Source organism: Lytechinus pictus, chromosome 14, assembly GCF_037042905.1.
Source record: "Lytechinus pictus isolate F3 Inbred chromosome 14, Lp3.0, whole genome shotgun sequence".
NCBI lineage: Eukaryota > Metazoa > Echinodermata > Echinoidea > Temnopleuroida > Toxopneustidae > Lytechinus > Lytechinus pictus.
In genome coordinates this window covers 10,557,171-10,582,166 of record NC_087258.1, presented here as the reverse complement: position 1 = coordinate 10,582,166, position 24,996 = coordinate 10,557,171, and the positions used below count along the sequence as shown (strand labels likewise).

The 24,996-nt window shown below is 36.0% G+C and overlaps 1 protein-coding gene across 1 annotated transcript; it reads left to right on the top strand.

Annotated features, from left to right (window-relative positions):
- The first annotated feature begins 1,490 nt into the window (after positions 1-1,490).
- Positions 1,491-20,305, top strand: LOC129276656 (mitotic spindle assembly checkpoint protein MAD2B-like). Its single transcript, XM_064109578.1, has 8 exons — positions 1,491-1,644; positions 7,885-8,003; positions 11,715-11,786; positions 13,006-13,109; positions 13,502-13,596; positions 15,581-15,654; positions 16,767-16,859; positions 18,772-20,305. Exons 1-8 carry the CDS (start codon positions 1,605-1,607, stop codon positions 18,817-18,819), a joined length of 645 nt encoding a protein of 214 aa, XP_063965648.1. The 5' UTR covers positions 1,491-1,604; the 3' UTR covers positions 18,820-20,305.
- The last annotated feature ends 4,691 nt before the right edge of the window (positions 20,306-24,996 follow it).

Sequence of the window (24,996 nt, the reverse complement as noted above, 5' to 3'; positions counted from 1 at the left end):
TCTTCAGAAAATGAGCAAAATACGATTTGTTCCAAAATCGGGTCGCAGACCACTCGTAAGGTGTGCGGTCGCCTTAATATACAAAATGCAAAAAGTGTTACAATTTGCCCCGCCTTCCCCTACTCTCCTCTCTCTGATTTTTCTCCTTCCTTTAAATTGTTTTCCTCTTCGATCCTCAATTGTCCCTTTCTTTCTTTCTTTTTCTTTCTTTCTTTCTTTCTTTCTTTCTGTTTTCTTTCTTTTCTTCCTTCTTTCTTTCCTTCTTTCTTTCTTTCTTTCTTTCTTTCTTTCTTTCTTTCCTTCTTTCCTTCTTTCTTTCTTTCTTTCTTTCTTTTCTTCCTTCTTTCTTTGGCTTCTTTCTTTCTTTCCTTCTTTTCTTCCTTCTTTCTTTCCTTCTTTCCTTCCTTCTTTCTTTCTTTCTTTCTTTCGTCCCTCCTTATACACCCCCCAATTTTTCCCGACGGCAACGCTGATTTACCGACGATCATGACTATATCGAAATTAGTGGGGGGGGGGGAGCCGATTGCACCCCGCGGCCCAACCCCCCCCCCCCTTATAGCGACGGCCCTGGGACCATGACCCGCAAAAGTTCCACGATCAAGGGGAAAAAAAAAAGAGAAAAGAAAGAAGAGGAAATCAAATTAAACGTGTGAACTTTTAATATGATTTAAATATATTTGTCAAATTAGGCCTATATCACTTTTTTAATTTTCGTATAAAACTGCAAAATGTTTGGCCTCCTCATTATTCCTCCATTACGCCACTGACTTTAATTATTAGATTGATTTGACTATTTATTTTTATATTTTTAGAATGCATGTTGGATATAATTGTTGACTTAAATTAATAAGGTCAGTTCGAAGGGAAAAAGTCTTGATATAGCCTTATATGAGGAAACCTTATTACTTTGACTTTATTTGTGGATAATATTCCTATGTTTGTATACTGGACGAACAATTCTTAGAATTAAAGTATTCAACATGAGCGTCATATATAAGCCCACTGGGAGAACAGTTCAAATTACTACCCTCACTGGTGAAATAAGAATCTTTAGGGCTATGTTGAAATTCAGATTGAAATGAGAATCTTTTCTTCTTAAATAGTAATTAGCATTGGATCAAATTGCCTTTTATGAAGTAAGTACGATTTACTGATTTGTAAACAATGTTTGTGTTTTTTACGTTTTTCCAAGTGTAGGCTTAATACGTGGTGTATCAGAATTATAACATTGACACTTAAATTTAGACTTCATCTTGCACTGTCCTCCACTATATAATTACGATCTGTAGGCCTACAATACATTACTGATGCTGTTTGGAATTTGTGAATGTCTTATAAGATAATTTTTTTTCGAAACTTAAACAAACAAAGGTTGTAAGAAGTAAATTAGATGATATCTAAACTGATCGAGATTCACTGGCAGACAAGGGATAAGAAAAAGATGGGGCCGGGGGGGGGGGGGCATTATTTTTATTTATTCCTTTTTTCTTAGAATCTGAGAGTACCATACCTCGCTCGCCCTTGATGGAGGACAATTTGCGACAAAGTATCTTTTTTTACATAATCTATGTAACGTCAGATACCAAGTTTTAAAGGCAGGGAAAATGGAATCAAAAGGGTGTCAAGATCTCAATTTGTCACACGGTATGTATGATAATCAATGGGTGAATTAATGGGGCACTAAATGCCTGCTTTCGCGTCCTGAATTTTGCATCGAGTAACCTCACGGCACGCCCACGGGGTCCGCGGCCGTGAAGTGAAGGAAGCTAGCGAGCGGTCAAGCATCGCGGGCATTTATAATTACAGCTGCTAGCTGCCAGCCGTCTGTTTCGAGGAGTTTTTAAACATTTTCAATTTGTTTTAATTTCTCCTCGTACACAGACGGCTCGCTATCGTGTAACCCAGGGAGCTCTGGCCGGCTTTGCGGGCTGGAGCCCAGGACGGCAGGAGGATCAGGACTCGTCCGTGTACAGTAGAGGCGCACGGCCAATATTGGAGACTGTCTCCAATGTGGGAGATTATCTCCAATATCAGAGACTTTTGTAAAGAATTTGGGTATCCAATTTCAGAGAAAGTCTCCAGTTTTGGAGATCAATTTCCTTTGTTTACATTTGCTGCAAAAGGATTACCTTGGCGGCAAATAAAAATGTGATAAGCAGATTCCTCATGAAAAATTACCCCTTTTCACCGTCTACTTTAAAAATTCACCGTCTACTTTTGTTTTGATAAGGATTTTTGTTGTCAATCACACGCAAAACAAATGGGCTTCTGACCTCAGTGAGACAAAATTTTGGGTGGAAAAAATCATGTTTTTGTTGCTGTTGTTTCTTTTGTCCTTTTGCAAAGCAAGTCTCCAATGTGGGAGATTGTCTCCCCTATTGAAGAGAGTCTCCCATATTGGAGAGAGTCTCCCATATTGGCCGTGCGCCTCTACTGGTGTAACTGTAACAATAACATTAACATACTCTCCAAAGACCAAAATGGGGTAGAATTAGCCCGGAGGCTAGTTAAACTTTAAGTTCTGGAGAGTAAAAAAGTATCTACTGACTGTACGTAGGCTTACTCTCCATGAAGCCTGGGACGGGTTACCATTGGCATTGCTTCCTATATACTGTGGGTTTTCCCGCGGTGAAACTAGACCTACATGTAAATCAAACTGTCTTTTACATATCGTTTTGACAGTTTCAGTTTGAGCCCAAACTAACGTACATGGGCCAAAACAATAATACATTGTATTTACCCCCCTTAAAATATAACTTTGCATACATTTATTCAATAAATAGTAGTAAATTTGAAAAATAATTAAGAGCATGAGCGTTTACTTATCCAGTCTGTTTACGTAGGGTGCTACATAAATTTTTTGAAGCACTTGCCCAGTCGGGCAAGTAAATTTTCAAATAGTTGGAAAATACTTGCCCGAATATAGATTTCACTTGCCCGAAAAAATCCTTCAAAACAAAGTTTTAATGCTTCAAAACAAGTAATAGCCTTATAGTTTTACATACCATACCATTGACGGCTTTAAAAATACATTTTTAAACATGACTACTGATGTACCTTGTAGTTGTATTTTTTTTTTTTTTTTTTTTTATCTTGAACATCATGACAAAATAAATGGTAAATATGCTCTTTAATTAAATTCCTAATCTCATATATTTTCCAAATATTTTGGAGGGGACTAGGACACACAATAAAAAAGGGGGAAATCACTGAAAATAACCAGAGAAAAAAATGAAGAGAGGGGGAGAGAATGAAAGAAAAAAAGTAAGAAGAAAGACAGAAAGGACGAAGAAATAAAGGAAGGAAGAAAGAAGAAAAAATTTAAAAAAATAAATAAGAGAGAGAGAATGGCTGCGGGGAAGAGAAAGAGGGAAAGAAAGAAAGAAAGGAAGAAAGAAGGGAAAGGAAGATGGAAAGAAAAAAGAAAAAAAATAGGGAAAAATGAGAGGAAGAGAAAGGAAGGAAAGAAAGGAATGAATAAAAGGAAAACAAGAAAGAAAAAAGGTAAACAGAAAGGAAGGAAAAGGGAAAGAAAGAAAACGAGAGAAAGGAAAGAAGGAAGATAGGAAGAAAGAAAAGGTATAAGGATAGATGGAAGGAAGGGAAAAAAAGAAAAGAAAGATACAACGAAAGACAGAAAGAAATGAAGGAAAGAGATGAAGGAAGGCAGAAAGAAAAAATAAGGAAGAAAAGGAAGGATGGATGGAAAAAAAAGAAAAATCAAAAGAACAAAAGACACAAAAAAATTCAGAAAGAAAGGAAAGAAAGAAGAAAGAAAAGAGAAAAAGAAAAGGTAAAGGATTGATGGAAGGAAGGAAAAGAGAAAGAAAAAAAATGAGAAAGGAAAGAAGGAAGATAGGAAGAAAGAAAGAAAAGGTATAAGGATAGATGGAAGGAAGGAAAAAAAAGAAAAGAAAGATACAACGAAAGACAGAAAGAAATGAAGGAAAGAGATGAAGGAAGGCAGAAAGAAAAAATAAGGAAGAAAAGAAAGGATGGATGGAAAAAAGAAAGATCAAAAGAACGAAAGACAGAAATAAAGAAAAACAGAAAGAAAGGAGAAAGAAAGAATGAAAGACAAAAAGAAAAGGAATGAAGGGATGAAGAAAGTAAGGAAGAAAAAAAGCAGGGTTGTTGATTCTTTTGATTTTTTTTTAAAAATAAAAAAAATCAGATTTTTTTTATTTAAATCGGATTTTTATGATTTAAATCAGATTTTTTTAATTTTTTTCCAACGAAAAATAATGGTCACACTTAACAAGTTTTAAACTATATTTAAACTGTTTTACACCAATAATAGTGGTCAAGTAGTCTTTTGAACATTGTGTATTGTACTATTTGACACAATAATCCACTTATATACAGGTAATTTTTTTTATTTTTTAAATACTTTTTTGGAGTGCTTCTCTAAATGATAACACTTTAAAGCATTTTTTGCTCTGTTTCATTTCTATATTCCCATAGACATGTTAGCATACACGTGAGAACATGCAACTCAGATTTTTAAAACTGAACACAATGTTAACCAATGCCTTTAAGCCATTGTAAAGCTTTATCATATTAAGACTTGTTTCCAAAGAAATAGGGTTTGCAACTCTAGAGCTACATCTGGTATACAAAGCATTTGCAAGTCACAACTGTACGTTAACATCTAATTTGAATGTAATATTTAACCAGATTTGCAATAGGCACTTCCTGATATGCTTGTAACAAAATACACATTTTATGTTTTCATTACAGTGTAACCTCAGTTCCAAATAAAACTTCAATAAATTTTGTTGCAAGATGCAGGATAAGCACCACTGTCCACCACATCATTGATGTGCTGTTTTTTCAAACTATTACATGAACAAGCAAGCACAGCAGTTGTATTGCTGTATACAGTAACACTTGCCCAGCAACTTTCCCATTTTTAAATTCTTACTTATTAAGTATACATGTGTACTTTAAAATTGTGTAATTGAATGTATGGGTATTGATAAGAAAATACACAAGCATGCAAATATACATGTAATTCTTATCAAATGTACACATATGCCTTCAACTTAAGTAATTGAAAGAATGGGTATTAATAGTAACAAGAAGGAGGTACATACAAGTAGTTCAGCTGTTTTGTAAAAGTATCAAAGTTGTGGACTTTGAGCACCTTTGTAGATTTTATATATTATTTTATTGAAGATTTAAAGATAAATTCCAGTAGTTGCAGTAAACACTGATTTCATGAGAAAGTCTGTAAAACCAGGCTTAATTGGCAGTATATCATCGAGGATCTAGATCTGGTACAGTTACATAAACTGAACTTTGTGAAATCTTGAAATATACGCTGAATAATGTTCAGACTGAGCTTCCCCAACACGGATAAGCGCACGTGGGACAGTGTATAATTATTGCTTTGAGCGTCGGGCCCGACGCTCTACCCGAATCCTGTGCTTATTTGCTGATTTCTCAGCAATTACACAATTTCTTCCAGAATCCTTTGGCACATGCGTTTTATTTATACAAACAGACACTTTGGTGGTCATTTCATTGGATTCTGTACGAACTCATTTTGATATCGTTACCAAAACTAGCATTTACCTTTAACAGTTTGGTGTACATACAGAGAGTTATTTATCATTACTTCGTTAGAAACTTGTTGTTTTCATCAGTTTTGCTTGTTTTACAATTTGAAAATAAAACAGTGGTGTCAAATCAGACTCCATGAGGGTGTATCATTCTTTTAAAGTATCTCTAAAGCATGTGGAACAGAAATGAAAATGATTACATTGAAAGTATCTGTTAAGAAGAAGAGAAAATAGAGAAAACTATTTTTTTTCATAAAAGTTGATTTAAATCAGTGATTTTTTTGAAAAAATCAAGTGATTTAAATCGCGATTTAAATCATGATTTTAATCGACATGATTTAAATCAAACAACCCTGAAAAAAAGACAGGAAGAAAAGGTAAAGAATGAATGGACGGAAGGAAGACAGTAAGAAAGAATGAAAGGAAGGGGAAAAAGAAGGAAGGATTAAAGAAAGAGGTAAACAAAGGTTGGATGGAAGGAAGAAAGAAAAAAAGATAGAAAGAAAAGAATGACAGCTATAGTAACAGAAAAAATGAACAAAAGAAGGAAGGAAATTTAAAGAAATAAAGAGAGATTCAAAAGAAGGAAAGATAGGCAGAAAGAAAGAAAATAGAGAGGAAGAAAGCTCAAACTATCCAGTCATAAATAAAGAAAAAAATTTATCAATTTCCTTGGCTAAAAAAATAGTTACGAAAGAAACCACGTTTATCAACATACACACAAATGCATATGTTGGACTGTCAAACAATGTATTTCAGTGTGTGCGATACAGACGATCATTCGAAACCCGATCTTTTTGAAGCATAACAGAAGTGAAAATTTCTCCTTTTACTGCTTACAAATGACAGAGCTACCCCAATTTTTAGGAAATATGGACATTACAAGAATTTTCATTGGGAGAAATGTGAATTTTGACAGTTCTGTGGGAGGTTTCTTCCAGAGCAAACTTCGTTCGTGCAGCACCGTACACCGTAGAAACTTTACTACATGCATCGGCTGCATGGACTAGGCGCTAGCTAGCTAGGTATGCTAGACTGTCATGGATTCTGTGTGTGTGTGTACGTCTCTGAGCTGTGTGTTAATTGCAGAAAATGGCGCAAATTTTGCATTTGGGATTATAAACTTTTTTGAAAGAAGAAATTAATGATATTGCTTTTTTTGTCACTTTTCCTTTTCTATATTTTGATGGTGAAATATGGGGAATCTTTCTAAAATATAAGTTCCATAGGAGAATTAATTTTGCTTGCCCGATTCGGGCAAGCGCTTATGTCGCACCCTGGTTTACGTCGCCATCTTACCGTCTTTGCTATCGATACTTAGATACCACACGCGTGTATAGCTGCCAACTTAGATTTTTAAAAATACTTGCATCGGCCGATAAATATCATGAATCGTAAGATACTTGCATCGGTCGATAAATATCATTGTCATCATAAAGATTGCTTTATGATATTTATCCATTGAGAATTTCTTATCATTTCTTTTGTTTTAGCATGGCACCATTGAAAGAGCTAAGAGGTGCCTTCTACATGTAGTTCTACAAGTTTTTTACAACAATTTTGCTCATAATTATTTTCCTAATTTAATGCTGTATCATCATGAAACCTGGACACATGACCAAGAACAACATATCGCATCCATCTGTATCAGTTTGAACACATAAGAGTGCACATTTTTTTTTATACATTACATAGAATTGACAAATTTCTTAATATTTTCTTTGTTTTTGAAGCATATTTTGCTCACATATTCCGTATTTACAGCTGTATCAACATAAAACTTGTACAAATGATCTAGGACAATATATTGGATCCATTTATAGGCCTATCACTTGAAACACATAAATTTGCACATTTTAAAAATGAATTACATACAAATTGACCATTTTTTAGACTATAGGCGCCGCTTTTCTGATGGCGTCATCAACATTGAAATCTTAACCAAGGTTAAGTTTTTGAAATGTCATCAAAGGTATATGGACCTAGTTCATGAAACTTGGACATAAGAGTAATCAAGATATTCCAGATAAAAACCATATATGCTTTTCTATCTGGGCTAGGTTATATCATACCTTGTTCATTGAATGAGTGGATTGATTGTAAGTGAGTTCCATAATGTAGATATTACAGCAACGAAACTTTCTAGATGTTAGCTTATGAATTTAGCTTTGAAATGATACAAAATGTGTGGGAGTAGCCTCATTGGTTTTGAAAAAAAATTGGAAAAATCCTATGATCAATACACCAAATTTTTTACTATTGCAGTATCACACTTTTAGGTTGGTGACCTTATGACACATGACTATATTTTTAAATTCAGTTTCAGCGGACATTCTGTGCGAGTTTCTGGAAGTGGCAGTTCATCAGATCTTGTACATCAGGGAGCTCTATCCTCTTGGAATCTTTGAAAGGAAACAGAAATACAATGTTCCTGTTCAGGTATTATTCTGGAGTCTTGTTAAAAGGGGGCTCTAAGTCTGTATTCTTAAAGCCCCCATCACACTTAATCGGAAAGTAGCAGGAATCAAGCAGAAGCTGGAAAGAAAAAAATATTCAAAAAATCTAGAAATTTTTGGGAGGGACTTATGAATTCACCAAACTGGAGTTGAAATTCAGTAAATTGACCACGTGTATCATCATACACTAGTCAAAATGAACCGCAATGGAGTCAGATTGATAATTCGGGCTTCGTTCTTGGACATTCTAGGGGCATTCTAAATATCCTGACTGCATTCTGAGTGCATTCGAAATATTTTTGTCATTTCTTTTGGCCGTCCCGAAGGTTTTGGTCATGTTCAAAACATTTGAGGGATATTTTCGAACGGTGTTCGAAGTAGATTTAAATGACCAACTGGTTGTCAAACAATAGTCCTTTCATTCAGGCCAATTCTGCTTGATTCGGATTAAGTGTGATGGGGACTTAAAATATGATTTGAAAATTGAGAATGAATGCCAAAGGTGTGTCCTCCAATGAATTACTGTATTGCAAGGCAGTCAGTCCATCGCCAAAAGATTCAACCTTCTATTTTATTATTTCAAAGAATAGTTTACAAATATTCAATGTTGATGAGTGCGATCGTTCCGAATACTACATGAGTGTGCAAGTTGAAAGAGTTTATTCAACGAAGCGAAGCGGAGTTGACAAGACTGTTTCAACTTGTAACGAATGTAATATTCGGAACGTCGCACAAATACAACATTGAATATTTGTTTTATACAACACCGATAGCTTACAGTTTTAATAGACTACTATGGATCTAGATCTAGTCTATATTAGGTCTAGATCTAAGTTAGGACTAGATCTAGATAGGCTAGATCTATCGGTCTAGTCTACATGTATGACTAACGTGCGTTAGGTCTTATTGTCTCGCCTGCGTAGCGGAGCGAGACATAGGTATCACTATTTCCGGTGTCGGCGTCGTCGTCAACAATTGTGTTGTACACCCAATAACTTTCTATAGCTTCGAAGTGGGATCACCAAATTCATATCAGAGGTCCATCTCCTGAAGGCACAGGTCAAGTTCGAATATGAGTCGAATTTGAATAAGGTCAAAGGTCAATGAACTTTCCATGACTGGCACTGTGCTGTGTTGTACACATAATAACTTTCTATATTTTCGAGGTGGGATCACCAAATTCATACCAGAGGTCCATCTCCTGAAGGCACAGGTCAAGTTCGAATATGAGTCGAATTTGAATAAGGTCAAAGGTCAATGAACTTTCCATGACTGGCACTGTGCTGTGTTGTACAAATAATAACTTTCTATATCTTCGAGGTGGGATCACCAAATTCATACCAGAGGTCCATCTCCTGAAGGCACAGGTCAAGTTCGAATATGAGTCGAATTTGAATAAGGTCAAAGGTCAATGAACTTTCCATGACTGGCACTGTTATTATTTCTCAAACCAGTTAAAAAAACAGTGGAAACTTGTAAACCAGCTTCAAATTTACCGATAATTTATCGCCAGGTAGCTCGGTAACTCATTCTATGGGGGCTGCCATCTCGCCTAAAATATACTGTGTGCATGCGGTACTATCTTGGGCAATTTGCTGTTGACCAACAAACATAGAGGGAAGCAACACACAGCATGCTCTATGTACATTGGCGCAACATAACTATGAGCAAGCCAACTGCTCGCGGCAAACTTTGTGACTAGGCCTCAAGATTTGTGATCGTTCCCAACTGAGTAAATAATGAGTCAGACTAAAATCGGCAATTTATGTTTTATAGTTTTATAGCTCCACAAGGTAGCGTGAGTGAAGCTTCTAGTGAAACTGAGTAAAAATTAGCACATCAATGTCATGAAAAAATGAAAAAATAGACTTATATATATGTCCTTTACTATGATTTACAGTTATTTTCTTGACCTTTAAAATTAAGTTTAGTACCATCATAAAAAAAAATATTTAAGAGTGAAAGAATTATGAAAAAAAATTGGGCTAGCAGTTTTTGTCTCGCCTGCATAGCAGAGCGAGACTATAGGCGCCGCTTTTCCGACGGCGGCGGCGTCAACATCAAATCTTAACCTAAGGTTAAGTTTTTGAAATGACATCATAACTTAGAAAGTATATGGACCTAGTTCATGAAACTTGGACATAAGGTTAATCAAGTATTACTGAACATCCTACGTGAGTTTCAGGTCACATGACCAAGGTCAATGAACTTAGACCATGTTGGGAAAATTATTTTCAAAATCTTAACCGAAGGTTAAGTTTTTGAAATGACATCATAACTTAGAAAGTATATGGACCTAGTTCATGAAACTTGGGCATAAGGTTAATCAAGTATTAGTGAACATCCTGCTCGAGTTTCAGGTCACGTGACCAAGGTCAAAGGTCATTTAGGGTCAATGAACTTTGGTCAAGTTGGGGGTATTTGTTGAATTACTATCATAACTTTGAAGATATATGGATCTAGTCCATGAAACTTGGACATAAGGTTAGTCAAGTATTAGTGAACATCCTGCTTGAGTTTCAGGTCACATGACCAAGGTCAAAGGTCATTTACGGTTAATGAACTTTGGCCAAGTTGGGGGTATTTGTTGAATTACCATCATAACTTTGAAAATTTATGGATCTAGTTTATGAAACTTGGACATTAGGTTAATCAAGTACCACTGAATATCCTGTGCGAGTTTCAGGTCACATGACCATGGTCAATGGTCATTTAAGGTCAATGAACTTTGGCCGTGTTGGGGGTATTTGTTAAATTACCATCCTAACTCTGAAAGTTTATGGATCTAGTTCATAAAACTTGGACATAAGAGTAATCAAGTATCACTGAACATCCTGTACGAGTTTCAGGTCACATGACCATGGTCAAAGGTCATTAAAGGTCAATGAACTTTGGCCGTGTTGGGGGTATTTGTTGAATTACCATCCTAACTCTGAAAGTTTATAGATCTAGTTCATAAAACTTGGGATATAAGAGTAATCAAGCATCACTGAACATCCCCTGTGAGTTTCAGGTCACAAAACCAAGTCAAAGGTCAGTTAAGGTCAATAAACTTAGGCCATGTTGGGGTAATTGTTGAAGTGCCATCATAACTTTGAAAGTTTATGGATAGAGTGAATGAAATGTGGACATGGGTGTAGTTGACAGTCTTAAGTCTCTGTTCAAATGTCATTTATGGTCAATGAACGTGGTATTATGTCATTATATGAATGATGTTTTTGTGAATGATTATTTTATAGTAGTTTTCAAAGTTAGCACTGCTGCTATATTAAATTGCGTAATGCAGGCGAGACTGCCAGAGGCGTTCCACTTGTTTCTATCAGGCAAGCAAATTTTTCATCACTTGCCGACATGGCAAGTGATGAATTTTTTTTGTAGAGGCTTGTATCATCTCTTAATTTTTCATTACTTCAATAAATTGAAATAAAAAATAATTTCAAAATGAATGGGTCTATGGGGTTATAGTAACATTGTTCAGGCTAATATGAAATCATTGTCAGATAGAGGCCTACATTAGCATTTTAACAGTGTTATTCCTCTCCCCAAATTGATTTTTTTTAATTGATTGATTGGCCCATATGTGGCCTTTTATTCACATTCAAAATATTTAATGTCCCATTTCATCATTACTACTGGTATTCCTTAAAGTGAAATCTGAAGACTATCTGCTCTCTTCCTCTTTTATACTTTGCAGCTATCCCGTCACCCGGAGCTGAACCAGTACATAACAGATGCTGTTATGGGTATCAAACCACATGTTATCAAGGTAATATAATTTATTATATAAAAGAAAAAATGAATAAGTTAACCCTTTTCACGCTGATGTTGCAATCTTGCACATTCGTACAATTAAATTCAGCAATCGTAATAATTCGTTTTCTCCCCTACCATCAAATCAGATAGGTTAATAAAAAGCAGTAGCTCCCAGCCATGGCATAATTTCCTTCGGCAAGAAATTTATCCACATTGTGCTGCACTCAACCCAGGTGAGGTGAATGGGTACCTGGCAGGAATTTATTCCTTAAAATGCGTGTGCGCTGTAATCTGAGTAATTACGGCTGCCAAGCTACAGCTGGGGTAATAATATCCAAGTCCTTTGGAAGCACATAGAGACATTATTCATAATTGTGATATGCGCTATACAAGAACTGTGTATTATTATTATTATTAGTTCTTGGATTACAACTATATAATGATAATAAGTATCAATGGTGCAATATGGATATCTTGAATAAGAGATAATAACATGGAAACAATTGTCATTATTATCCACAAAAATTAAATTCAGCATGCAAAAAGTTAAAAGGGTATTTCACCCAAATGAAAAGACTGTATTCAATGAAAAAAAAAGCAAAATTGGTGTTTGAACAAATCAGACAAACAATATGAAAGGTATGATTTATCAGAAGCTATATAAAGTTGTGATCTGTGTACCTATGGGGATATAAAATTGGCCACATAATATGTAGTTTATGGACTCCTCGCCCATTGCCTCGATAAATCAATGTTCTTCCTATGATTATCACAGTCTGCGGGGAGAGGTAGTAAAATTATAAAAAAAGTAGTAAAGAAAGATTTTGTTTTCAATATTCCTGATGAACATATAAGAAATGAGAAAGAATACCATTTACCACTATCTACTGAACAAATTGCCAATTAGATTTACATACTCCAAGTCATCTCATTTTGCACAAAGGCGGTGACTTTCTTAATCCGAATTATTTCAAACTTTCACCGTTGTGTTTTTTATCATTTTCTCCTTAAACTCGACTCAAGGTTTTACATGTATATCCTTTTAATGTGCATACACTGTATATTGTGATTACAATTTATACAAATTAAGGTCATGGGAGAAAAATACAAATCACACTTTGTATTATTGGAAGGTCTCAAATCAAATTAATTTTTATTACTACTGTGGTTGATAGGAATTTGTCTGAAATGTATGTACTGCTACTTCATATATTTGAATTTAATTTCAACAGGATGATGTCCAATGCGTTACTGTTGTTATTTTGAATGCCAAACACATTGCTGTTGAAAGATTCGTCTTTGAGATTGCAAGGCCATCAACAAAGAAAGTTGATAGGTATGTCATGACTGAGTTCATAGTTTTATCATGTTGTGCCCTTTGTCTGTTTAGATAATGGTATTTTGATATATATTTGCAGTTCCATTTCTGTTTTGTTTAATTAAAATAAAAATTAAATAAATGCAACATTGATTTGACTTTTAAAAATCTGAGCTACAGGATTTTACTTGTCATGTGTTTTCTTAAATTTGTTATAAAAATAAAGCCCAGAAAAAAAAATTGCGCCTGAAAATCATTTATTGCTTCAAAAAAGTTATTTCTTCTCCTTTTCTTTTTCTCCTCCACTCCTTCCTCCTCCCCCTCCTCCTCTTACTACATCTGCGATATAGTAATGGATTTTCATTGATTTTTGTACCATTGCCCTTCTGTATTCTCTTTTCTTTTTACAGCATAGAGAATCGTCTGGAGAGACTAGAGCAGAGTCTACGAGCTTTTTTACTGAGGCTTAATACATGCGATGCAGTTTTGCATTCACTCCCCCAAGGTGAGAGCAGATAGTGTTAGTACACTATATTTTGTTTTCTTTAACCAATGCGCAGAACTAAGGGGGATTGGCCTCGATAGGTCTTTGGCTTCTGTTAATCTCCTTCATCCACTGCGTGTTGGTTTTACTCTTTACCTTTGTAATTATATTGATTTTTGTTTATATATTGAATGCTGTTTCATTTCACATTTTTATGGATGTGAATAAAGTGAATTTGAATTTGAATATCTTTTTGATTGAGAGGCTTTAAACATGGCAACTTCCATGAATCGTGGAATATGACAAGTTTGTGGGATCAGGAGATCTGGGTCCTGTAACACAAAGGTTAGCGATTAAACGTACGCTTGGTTTTCGCGATTGGTTATACATTGTAGTCAATGGAATCAATCGTAGAAAAATGTTCTACGATCATTGCTAAGCTTTGTGTTACGGGCCCCAGGAGATTAACAGTTGCACAAGGAAATAATCACTGGTGGTGTAGATGGTGTGCAAGTGAACACTTTGGCCCGTATTCTGAAGTCGGGTTTAACTTAAACTCAGGTTTAAAGTTGCGTTTTAAGTATGGATGGCCAATTGTTACATAAATCACTAACAGTAGAGATATCATATTTCAGCTCATTTGGCTCTTAAATCATTCTTAATTGTCTAGGAAGTATATATAGATGGTTGTCTTCACCATCGATGCATCAGGAAAGAGCACAGTAAACGTAAGAAACATACAACTTAATAAAAATTTTGACACTTTTGGCTTCCCATAATTTTAGCAGAGTTAGACCATGGTCTAAGTTAAACCCGACTTCAGAATACAAGCCTATCTGTCTGCTAAAGTGAACAGTGACACAAATGTTTCATCATCACAGGTGATGATTCATGGGAAAACCATGCTACAGGGAAAAAAAATACACAGGGGCTCAGGGCGATTTCGCCCCCGAAATGCTCAAAAGAGCCCTCGGCCCCGTCTTACAAAGAGTTACGATTGATCCAATCAATCGTAACTCTATGGAAATCCATCAGTATCATGATTTTTTCTACAGGAAATGTGCAAAATGTGCTTTATTAATGAAGGAGAACACACCAAATTGTCAAGAAATCAATGAATTTATGGATATACATTCATATCTAGAATTTTTCTTAAACAAATATTCATTTTATATATTGACTTTGCTGGCTTTCCATAGTTGCAATTGATTGGATCAATCGCAACTCTTTGTAAGATGGGGCCCAGGAAACTCGGAAAAGAGCCCTGGAAAATCCCCATCCATTGTAGTGTAGCAGCTTGTCCAATGCTGCAGATTTTAGGCAGTAAGTTGTGAAAAGTAGCCCCTGAATATAAATATTAAAAAAAATAATTTATTGCCTGCTTTGTTATAATTACCTCTTGGCAATCCCGAAGTGAGGAACATAATGCCACATGTATATATCTGTAAAAAAGAGTGCATGAGGAATGGGTGACTATTAAAGTAGGAATTATCATAAAAGTTTTGATTGTTGCCATGAGCGCAAGAGAGACGTTGTGAAGGGCTTTTGAGTATGAGTGTGCTGGCTGGCGGAGAAGGGGAAGACCAAAGAAGATGCAGATGGAAGAGGATCGGGATGAGGATGAAAGATGCTTTGAATGGGACACGGAAGAAGGAGGAGGGGTGTAAAAGTGTGCGTGAGGTGATTTGGAACCTCCTTAAGAGGTCCATGGGCACAATTCTGATTAATATTACTAGACATATATTACAGGCCTTGAATTTTGATATTTTTATGGCAAGGGCACTTACCAATGTAGGGTACATTTTCATGATAACACAAATTTGTAAAATAAAAAAAAAAGGGGGAAAAAATGAGAACCCCCCACCCCCCCCCCCCCCCCCGAAAAAACTCACAAAACAAATACTTGAAGGTCAATGGAAAGGGCATCTACAGCCATATTTTCCCATGGCTTGAATGAATGTAATCCCTTATATTAAGTTAATCCTTTGTGGTTTTTTTTTTCCAGATTGCACATTTTCTTTACTGGTTTATACTAAAGGATCTGCAACAATGGAATCACATGATAGGCAACTATTACAGGTAAGTCTTTGATTCATTTGTATAAGAGTTAGCTCAGAAAACAAAACATTTTTATTATTAATTATTTTTGTATTGTGGGCTTTTCCCAGTGACTACAGTATACATGTACATATCACATTAAGAGATGGTGACATAATCTCACACAGTAAGTTTGGGGCTAGTTTGGGCCATTCGTTTCATTTAGGGGCTTCTTATTTGGTAGAGATCACACAATTAGGTAATGCACAATGATTTATAGCATTGGACTATCTAAGATGAAAGTATCATGGCATATCGGGGGATAATTTTCCTGGTACCGCATCACATTTTGCCCCACATTATTTAAACACTGCTACTATAAAAGTCTTTTGTGTGGGGCAGATTTTTTACACATGACTTTACAGAACTTAGTTGAGAGCTTTTTCTTGTATGACCAAAAAAAATAGTAATCAGATTTGGTAACCGATATAATTCTCTACAGAAATGATGGCAGAGCAAAATCTTGTGGCAGATTTGGCTGATTTTGGAGAAATTTGTCACACATGTTTCCATATTTGATTTGATTATTATATGTAAAGTAGACTCCAAATAAGCATTTGTTACTTTATATATATATATACATTGTTTTATTGTCCAACTTAATGGAAATTCATTTTGTTTACATGCAAACATACAAATTATAACACATAAGGAAAATATACATAATCAAGAAGAGACAAATACAAAATATTGGCGTGCACATAATACATATTCATTCTTATACATAAGTCGATTAAAAGAGTATAATAAGATCATTTAGGAGACTTATCAATCATAAGGCCACTGTTGGCTTTATTTTGAGTCTTCCTATTTCATTTCTTATATTATTATACAGGCCTAAATACACACAAATATCATTTGTATCTAAAGTTGTTGCTTTTACGTATGAATTTTGTTTAATTATTTGTCCATATATTTGATGTGTATATTTGATGTATATAGAGATGAAATGAATAAATGAACTGAGTATATTTAGGGTCAACTTTGGCTGAAATATGGGCAAAATCGCCAGCTGCCCTAGCTCATTATTGACTATTGACAATGTTGCCTGTGATGTCCTGTGGCACTGTTATTATTTCTTTATTTTGATAAAGGAGTTTCCCTGGATAGAGGCTGATGATCACATGTGTTCTATGGAGGATGCAACCCTTGTTCCACTCAAAGCCGTCTCGTCAGATCTCTTGAAGGTATGATGATAAATGGTTTCATAAAGTTTGCTCTAAGTGGGAAATGCCCCTATGGAAATTTGTACTATATATTAAACTGAAACTCTGATTTATATTCCATACCTATGAATAAAACGGTTTTCTAAATTTTACCCCAGTGAGAAATGCCCCATAGAAAAAAAAAAAATTCAGCTAAAACCTAAATTTAATGTATATGAATGAAAATGGTTTTATAAAGTTTGCTTCAGTGAGAAGTCCCCCCCCCCCCCCATCTTACATCTTCATTTTTAGCTGAAACCAACTTTCATGCATTTTCCATAGGACTATTCAATTGGAATTTTAGTACTATTACAATAACTACTACTACTGCTGAGTACACTTCAAATTTGAGCACTTCCGCTTCATAATATGTAGACTGTAAAATCTCAAACAGTCTCTAAGCGGATGAAAGAAATCAGTCGTATCAGACTTAACCACCCCCCATTTTTCAAGTGTCAATACACAATATTGAATGATATACAACCAAACTATGAATTCATTGCAAATTATTGCACATAAAGGAGGACTGGACAAAGGATTATACAGGTTGAAGATGCAAGATTTAAAGGAGAATGAAAACTGAAGCAGAAAAATAAGATCAATAAAAGTTTGAGTAAAATTGGACAAACGATAAGGAGGTTATGAGCATTTGAGTGCCAAGAACACTAATGTTATAGAGATCTCCTATTTGCAATGCAAGAGATCTGTGATGCCACACATGTAAAGCTCTTCCCTTTGGAAACTGAAAATATACCCCCAAACTTCTCCTCATTGCTCATTTTTAATGACAGAACAAACAGTTCATCCATGATAATATATAGCATTTCTGAGGCGCCGATCATCTAGTTGCCTATTCAGTGGCACACTCTATATTATCCCGACTGTAGCACCAGCTGCTAAAGGGGCTTGGTGCATTCAACGAATTAATCATGACGGGTACCCATTCACCTCACCTGGGTTGAGTACAGCACAATGTGGGTATATTTCTCGCTGAAGGAAAACACGCAATGGCTGGGATTCCAACCCACGTCCATCTGACTGAAAGACGAGAGTGGTAACCACTGGAACACGACAATATACAGTTGCAAAAAATGCGTTATATGTCAACTTGTAAAAATGAACAGGTGATCTTGCGATAGACGAGAAAATATGACGAGAAATATGTACTGAAGTAATGGGTAGTTGTTCATGTGTGACATCACAGATCTTGGTTTCATTGCCAATTGGAGGATCTACAAAGCTTTAGTGATCTCAATAATCAAATGCTCAAAACTTTCTTACTATTCTTTAAATCTTTCTCAATCTTTCATTGATCTGTTTCTGTGATTTTTCTCTTACATGTGAATTCAACTCGTTTCAAGGGTTTCATTTTCGTCTAAAGGCCAATATGCCTGGCATTGTGGATACAGGTGCGTGTTTTATAAAGCTGTTTGTAAGTTACCCGCGACTTTAATACAATCAACTGGTGATCCTTTCTTAGAAGCCTAATCAACAATGAAATTTATAATAAATAAAAGAAAGGATCACCAGTCATTTGTAAAGTAGCTTGTAATTTAAGAACAGTTTTATGAAACACCACCCTGGGGGGTGTTTCACAAAGATTTAAGTATTACTTAGAGTCGCACTTAAATGTCTAGTTACTTGCATTAAACAGGCATGACCGCATTGGTCAGATCATGCCAAGAGGACGTGCACTACTGTGTCTTGATCAATAAGATTGCTTGTTGCATATCATAATTACGTTGGCATTTAAGTGAGTCTGTAAATCATACATAAATCTTTGTGAAACACCCCCCAGGTGTTGTACTGGCCACTATTTTCACCATGAATATTGATGACCTCGTCATTGGTATAATCTTGCTTCATACTTCATCTTTCCATTTCTTGTTCATAGATGCAGCTGTATGTTGAAGAAGCTCCATCCAAATTGGATGTCAGGTGACAAGGAGTGCCTTGTGAACAATAGAGGGCACTGTTTATCTGGATATGCCGACAGCTGATGTGTCATCTTAACCACATGAAAGGGGACAAATAGTAATGTATTGCATAGTTTAGGGCCGAGTCATTACTGGATTTTTTTTAACTGATGACTGCTTGTGATTTTTCGGCGGAGACCGGGGCCCCGTCTTACAAAGAGTTATGATTGATCCAATCAATTGTAACTCTATGGAAATCCATCAGTGTCATAATTTTTTCTAGAGGAAATTTGCAAAATGTCCTTTGTAAACAAAGGAGAACAGTGCACCAAATTGTTACGAAATCAATGAATTTATAGATATACATCTATAAATATTTTTGAACAGACATGCATTTTATATGTTGACTTTGTTGGCTTTCCATAGTTGCGATTGATCGGATCAATCACAACTCTTATTAAGACGGGCCCCTGGTGGATTGGTGAGGCCATGTTGTTTTGTCTGTTTGCGACTCTTAATTACTCCACTGCAGAATTGCAGTGGAGTAAGTGGACTAAGAGTGGCAAACTGAAAAAAGAAGCATTTTCAATTTTGTAGAAAATAGTCTAAATTACCACAAAAAAAATTATATAGCCTCATGATTCATTTGGCTTTTGACTCATAGAAATGTTGGTATACTTAACTTTCCAAGAATATTTCACCTTTGCAGGATTTAAATGTATCATTTGACATCAGTTGGTGACTTTTGCATGTTAATACTGAAAAGGGGTTAAATACTTCACACAATTATAATTAATAATGATAATGATATGCAACATTTATATAGTGCTGCATATTATATATTCTGAAATATCTGTATATACTTGATATTGTATTTTGTTGGAGGTTTTACTATGCAAATATGGGTATAGAGGATGGCAGCAAAAGTAATGATTGGGTATCAAATTGTCTTTCATCATGTTTTTTCTCTATTGATTGTAACTGTTTGATGTTATTAATGTTTATGTGTCTGTATATATTTAACAATGCCAGAGACAGAGAAGTTATATAAAGTGCCAGAGAGATATAATGTAATATTGAAGACAAGAAATTATTGAGCAAAGAATAGTGTTGAATAACAGTGTTATGTGTTAAACACATGACCTATTTCAGGGGGGCGTTTCATGAAAGGACTTGTCGGACGTTTTATCCGACAAGTCCCATTTTATCCGACAGTTACCATAGGAACAGTGCCTCTCAGCCAATCAAAATCATGGAAAGATGTCAGATCTGACAACTTGTCGGATGAAAATATTGATGAAACGCTCCCAAGATTGTATAGATATCCATTTCTGATGTTATGGAGTGGGTCTGAGACAGTGCAAAATATGCTGAAAGAGACATAGAAATTGGATTATTCAATTCTATCTTTTGCTCAGTCTTGAAATATACATGTATGTTATGGTAGTATTGTTAGTTTGACAAATCAACCAGATGTTGCCAGAGAGTTGTGAAATTATAGCTATGAATGCACTCATTTTGATAAAATGTTTAGGGTTATAATTTGACTTACTGTGATTCTGCGAGCAAGGCATATAAGAAAAGGGATAGGCATGGGCATATCACCCAAGGTGTGACATTCTCAAAATAATTTGATCTTGAGTATGTTGAATATAGTTGTAGTCCGCATAATTTCAGCATTTGTACATCTATTTACATTGAGTTCAGGTTGTAGAAATCTTGTTTGCTCTACTAAAAAGAAGTGAAAACTATTAGGCACAAGAGATTTAATATCACTTAAGTTCGCGTGCGTTCGGAACGCTCTATTGTCTTGCTAATCCCCATCACGAATGCGCTCGTAGTGCCCCCTGCATACACCCGAACGCAAGGATTACTTTTAACAAAGAAGTCAATAGAAAGCGCTGAAGTACTCCGTTCAGGATACCTACGAACGCAAGGATTACTAATAACAAAGGAGTCAATAGAAAGCGTTTAAGTACTCCGTTCAGAACGGAGAATGGTTCTGCTCAGCTAGAAACAGCAACAGCCGGGTCCAGGGGGATTTTCCCCAAGTGATCAATGTGACCACAAAAAAAAAACAATTTGCCGATGTATAGATTTGAGATTCAATGCAGATCGTTTGGCGATCATTTTAAGAAATATCCTGAGTCAAAACCTCCCGCATTTTAATTCTGACGGACGTATTTCTTCATTTATTTTAAAAGGTGATCAAGTACAGATGTTTTGCGCTCATGATAAGAAATTTCCCGTGTGTGAAGGGATGTCCAAACTTTGCGCTTTTTGATTTTGACGGACGTTATTTTTAAATTTATATTGAAAGTCAATAAATTAGACATTCGTTACAAATCGTCTAACAATGATTTAAAGACATTTCTCGAGTCAGAAGGGATGTTCAAACTTTGCGCTTTTTAATTTTGACGAACGTATTTCATTTGATTAAAAGTTAATTGTCAGAGAACTTAACGATGTCGGCGCTATCTCTTCGACATCAGATCAAGCGCGGAAGTCGTCCGCTAGTTTATCCTTTACATTTTTCTTCCCGTGGCCATCCTTTATTTCATACCCTGACATCGTTTATATGATCATAAATATGTTCTGACGTCAGATAACTTAACGATCGTCAACGTTATCTCTCCAACATCAGGTTGGGTGCGGAAGTCGTCTATTAAATTATCATTAACATTTATCTTCCATGGTCATCATTTATTTCATACTCTGACATTATTTACATGATCGTTAAATAGTTTCTGACGTCAGAAAACTTAACGATGTCGGCTTTATCTCTACGACATCAGATAAGGCGCGGAGGTCGTCCGCTATTTTGTCCTTGACATTTTTTTCCCCGTGGTCATCCTTTATTTCACACCCTAACATCGTTTACATGATCGTTAAATATGTTCTGACGTCAGAGAACTTCACGATGTTGGCGCTATCTCTACGACATCGGATCAGGCCCGGAGGTCGTCCACTATTTTATACTTGACATTTTTTCCCCGTGGTAATCATTTATTTTACACCCTAACATCGTTTACTTGATCATAAAATGGATTTTGACGTCAGAAAACTTCACGATGTCGGCGCTATCTCTACGACATCGGATCAGGCGCGGAGGTCGTCTGCTAGTTCATCCTTGACATTTTTCTTCCCGTGGTCATCATTTACTTCATACTCTGACATTATTTACATGATCGTTAAATAGGTTCTGACGTAAGAAAACTTAACGATGTCGGCTATCTCTACGACATCAGGCGCAGAAGTCGCTACCCCCCACCCTCTCTCTCTCTCTATATATATATCTTTCCCTTGTTCTATCTCTCCAACTATTGACTTTCCTCCCACTCTCCTATTCTCAAACTCATCCCTATATTGGATTTCAGTTTAGAATACTTAACTCAGATGATCGTCAATGAGCATAATTTTGAAGAATTTCGAGATGGACATAATCATATCAATATAATTCACCTTCCGGGTTCACCTTATATCTTCCAATAACATCAAATATTTGCTTCATTTTTATCCGCTCCGCCATGAAATGAATATTGACCTAAAAGGTTTTAAATTGTTATTTGATACTTCTAACGATTTTCACCTATACCTTTCAAAATTATTTATTCTCACACATAGCACACCGAGGCTCAATGATTGCAACACGATGTTTTTCTATTGCGCAATCCACAACTGGATTTGATTGACATGAACTGAGAGATTGACCTTTTTCCATGATGAAACCACGTGTTTTCTGCAATGTTTATAAATATTTAACTGTGATAAGAAAAATTTGGGCACCAATAAAGTGAGGAGTCTGAGAGAGGGAGAGAGAGGGAGGGGGGGGGGGGGGTCTATGGATGGAGAGGAAAGAGCGAGAGATGGGGGGGGGGGGCTTTGAGGTTGTTTTCTACAGTATACTTCAGTTTTAAACATTTATTTCATATCGGGTAGCATCAAAGTTTAGACATCCCTTCTGACTCGATAAATGTCGCAAAATAACTTCTAAACGATAATAATGTACGTTTAATCTTGCAGTAAACTTTGCTCTTTTAAATTCTTGACACTTAAAAACTTGGACAATACCATACTGCTAAAGGCGACCCCCCCCCCCCTTATTTGAATGCAGGATTAAAGAACACTGCGGATTAAATGCCTTGCCGCGGCCGGGGATTGACCCCCGGAGTGATTCTTAAGGTATGAATGACTTCAAAGTGTATGTTATTGTTTAAGCGAACGTAAATCTCCTTTGACGCGGATTCGGGTCAGAATTGTTTAGGCATTAACAGAACTTCTAATCCAGTGGGTAGGGGGGGGGGTCGAATATATTTGAGCATGATAGATCACAATAATGACAAGTATACGATCATGAAAATAACGAGGGAGTAGGAGATAATGATCAATCATTATAGGCATATCATTGTGACCAATGTTTTTTTTCCTTGTGATTTTCATAATATGATCGTTATTGAATGAAACCATTTCCCCCAAACCCCCTGAAATTCGACATTGCTGTATTGATAAATTCTTACTCCGACATCGGAGGCTTATATATGTTTTAACGACATCAGAGCTTATTATGCAATTTGCATTGTGAAATTATAATCATTATCTTCCAACCAAATATGATTCTCGCTTTTTCCGACAAGGCATAAAAAATGGAGGTTTAACAGTATAGGATATTAAATTCAAAGATGATTGTCAATGAGCGTAATTCTGAATTAAAGGAGGATATAATTGCGCGATTTACTATCTATCCTCCACAATATACACATATCTCTTCTTCTTGATGCTTCTCGATATGAAATAAAGTTTTAAAATTGAAGGAGAATATCGGCCTCAAAGCCCCCCCCCCCCCCTTCCCCGAAATCGTCAAGCTCTCTGCGTCATAACCTATTTTATGATCATGTAAACGATGTCAGGGTATGAAATAAAGGATAACCACGGAAAGAAAAATATCAAGGATAAACTAGCGGACGACCTCCGCGCCTGATCTGATGTCGGAGAGATAGCACCGACATCGTTAAGTTGTCCGACGTCTGAACCTATTTTATGATCATGTAAACGATGTCAGGGTATGAAATAAAGGATAACCACGGGAAGAAAAATATCAAGGATAAACTAGCGGACGACCTCCGCGCCTGATCTGATGTCGGAGAGATAGCACCGACATCGTTAAGTTGTCCGACGTCTGAACCTATTTTATGATCATGTAAACGATGTCAGGGTATGATATAAAGGAAAACCACGGGGAGAAAAATATCAAGGATAAACTAGCGGACGACCTCCGCGCCTGATCTGATGTCGGAGAGATAGCACCGACATCGTTAAGTTGTCCGACGTCTGAACCTATTTTATGATCATGTAAACGATGTCAGGGTATGAAATAAAGGATGACCATGGAAAGAAAAATGTCAAGGATAAACTAGCGGACGACCTCCGCGCCTGATCTGATGTCGAAGAGATAGCGATGACATCGTTAAGTTGTCTGACGTCAGAACCTATTTTATGATCATGTAAACGATGTCAGGGTATGAAATAAAGGATGACTACAGGAGGAAAAATGTCAATAATAAACTAGCGGACGACCTCCGCGCCTGATCTGATGTCGGAGAGATAGCGCCGACATCGTTAAGTTGTCTGACTATCAACTTTAAATTAAATGAAATACGTTCGTCAAAATTAAAAAGCGCAAATTTTGGACATCCCATCTAACTCGAGAAATGTCTTAAAATCATTGTTAGACGATTTGTAACGAATGTCTAATTTATTGACTTTCAATATAAATTTAAAAATAACGTCCGTCAAAATCAAAAAGCGGAAAGTTTGGACATCCCTTCTGACTTGAGAAAGTTCGCAAATTGACTTCTAAACGATCTGTACTGAATGTCAAATGAGTAACTTTCAATATAAATGAAAAAAATATCGTCCGTCCAAATAAAAAAGTACAAAGTTTGGACATTCCTTCATACACGGGAAATGTCTTAAAATTCTCGACAAACGATCTGTATTGAATGTCAAAATGGTTATAAATGAACAAATACGCCCGGCGAAATTAAAAAGGGGAAGGTTGATAATAAACTTTCAACTTTCAAACTATCAATGAATAAATACGAGGACGCGTGTTTTTTTCGTCCAACTTAAGAAGCGCTCAAAGTTTGATCATCCCTTTTTATTCGGGAAATGCCCAGCGTTGTAGTAAGAAATCTCTATCAAGG

Coding starts and splice junctions, on each gene's coding strand:
- LOC129276656 (XM_064109578.1), top strand. CDS start 1,605: ATGGAATCAAAAGGGTGTCAAGATCTCAATTTGTCACACG. Junction 13,597..15,580: donor TTTGCATTCACTCCCCCAAG/GTGAGAGCAGAT, acceptor TTTTTTTTCCAG/ATTGCACATTTTCTTTACTG. Junction 15,655..16,766: donor ATGATAGGCAACTATTACAG/GTAAGTCTTTGA, acceptor ATTTTGATAAAG/GAGTTTCCCTGGATAGAGGC.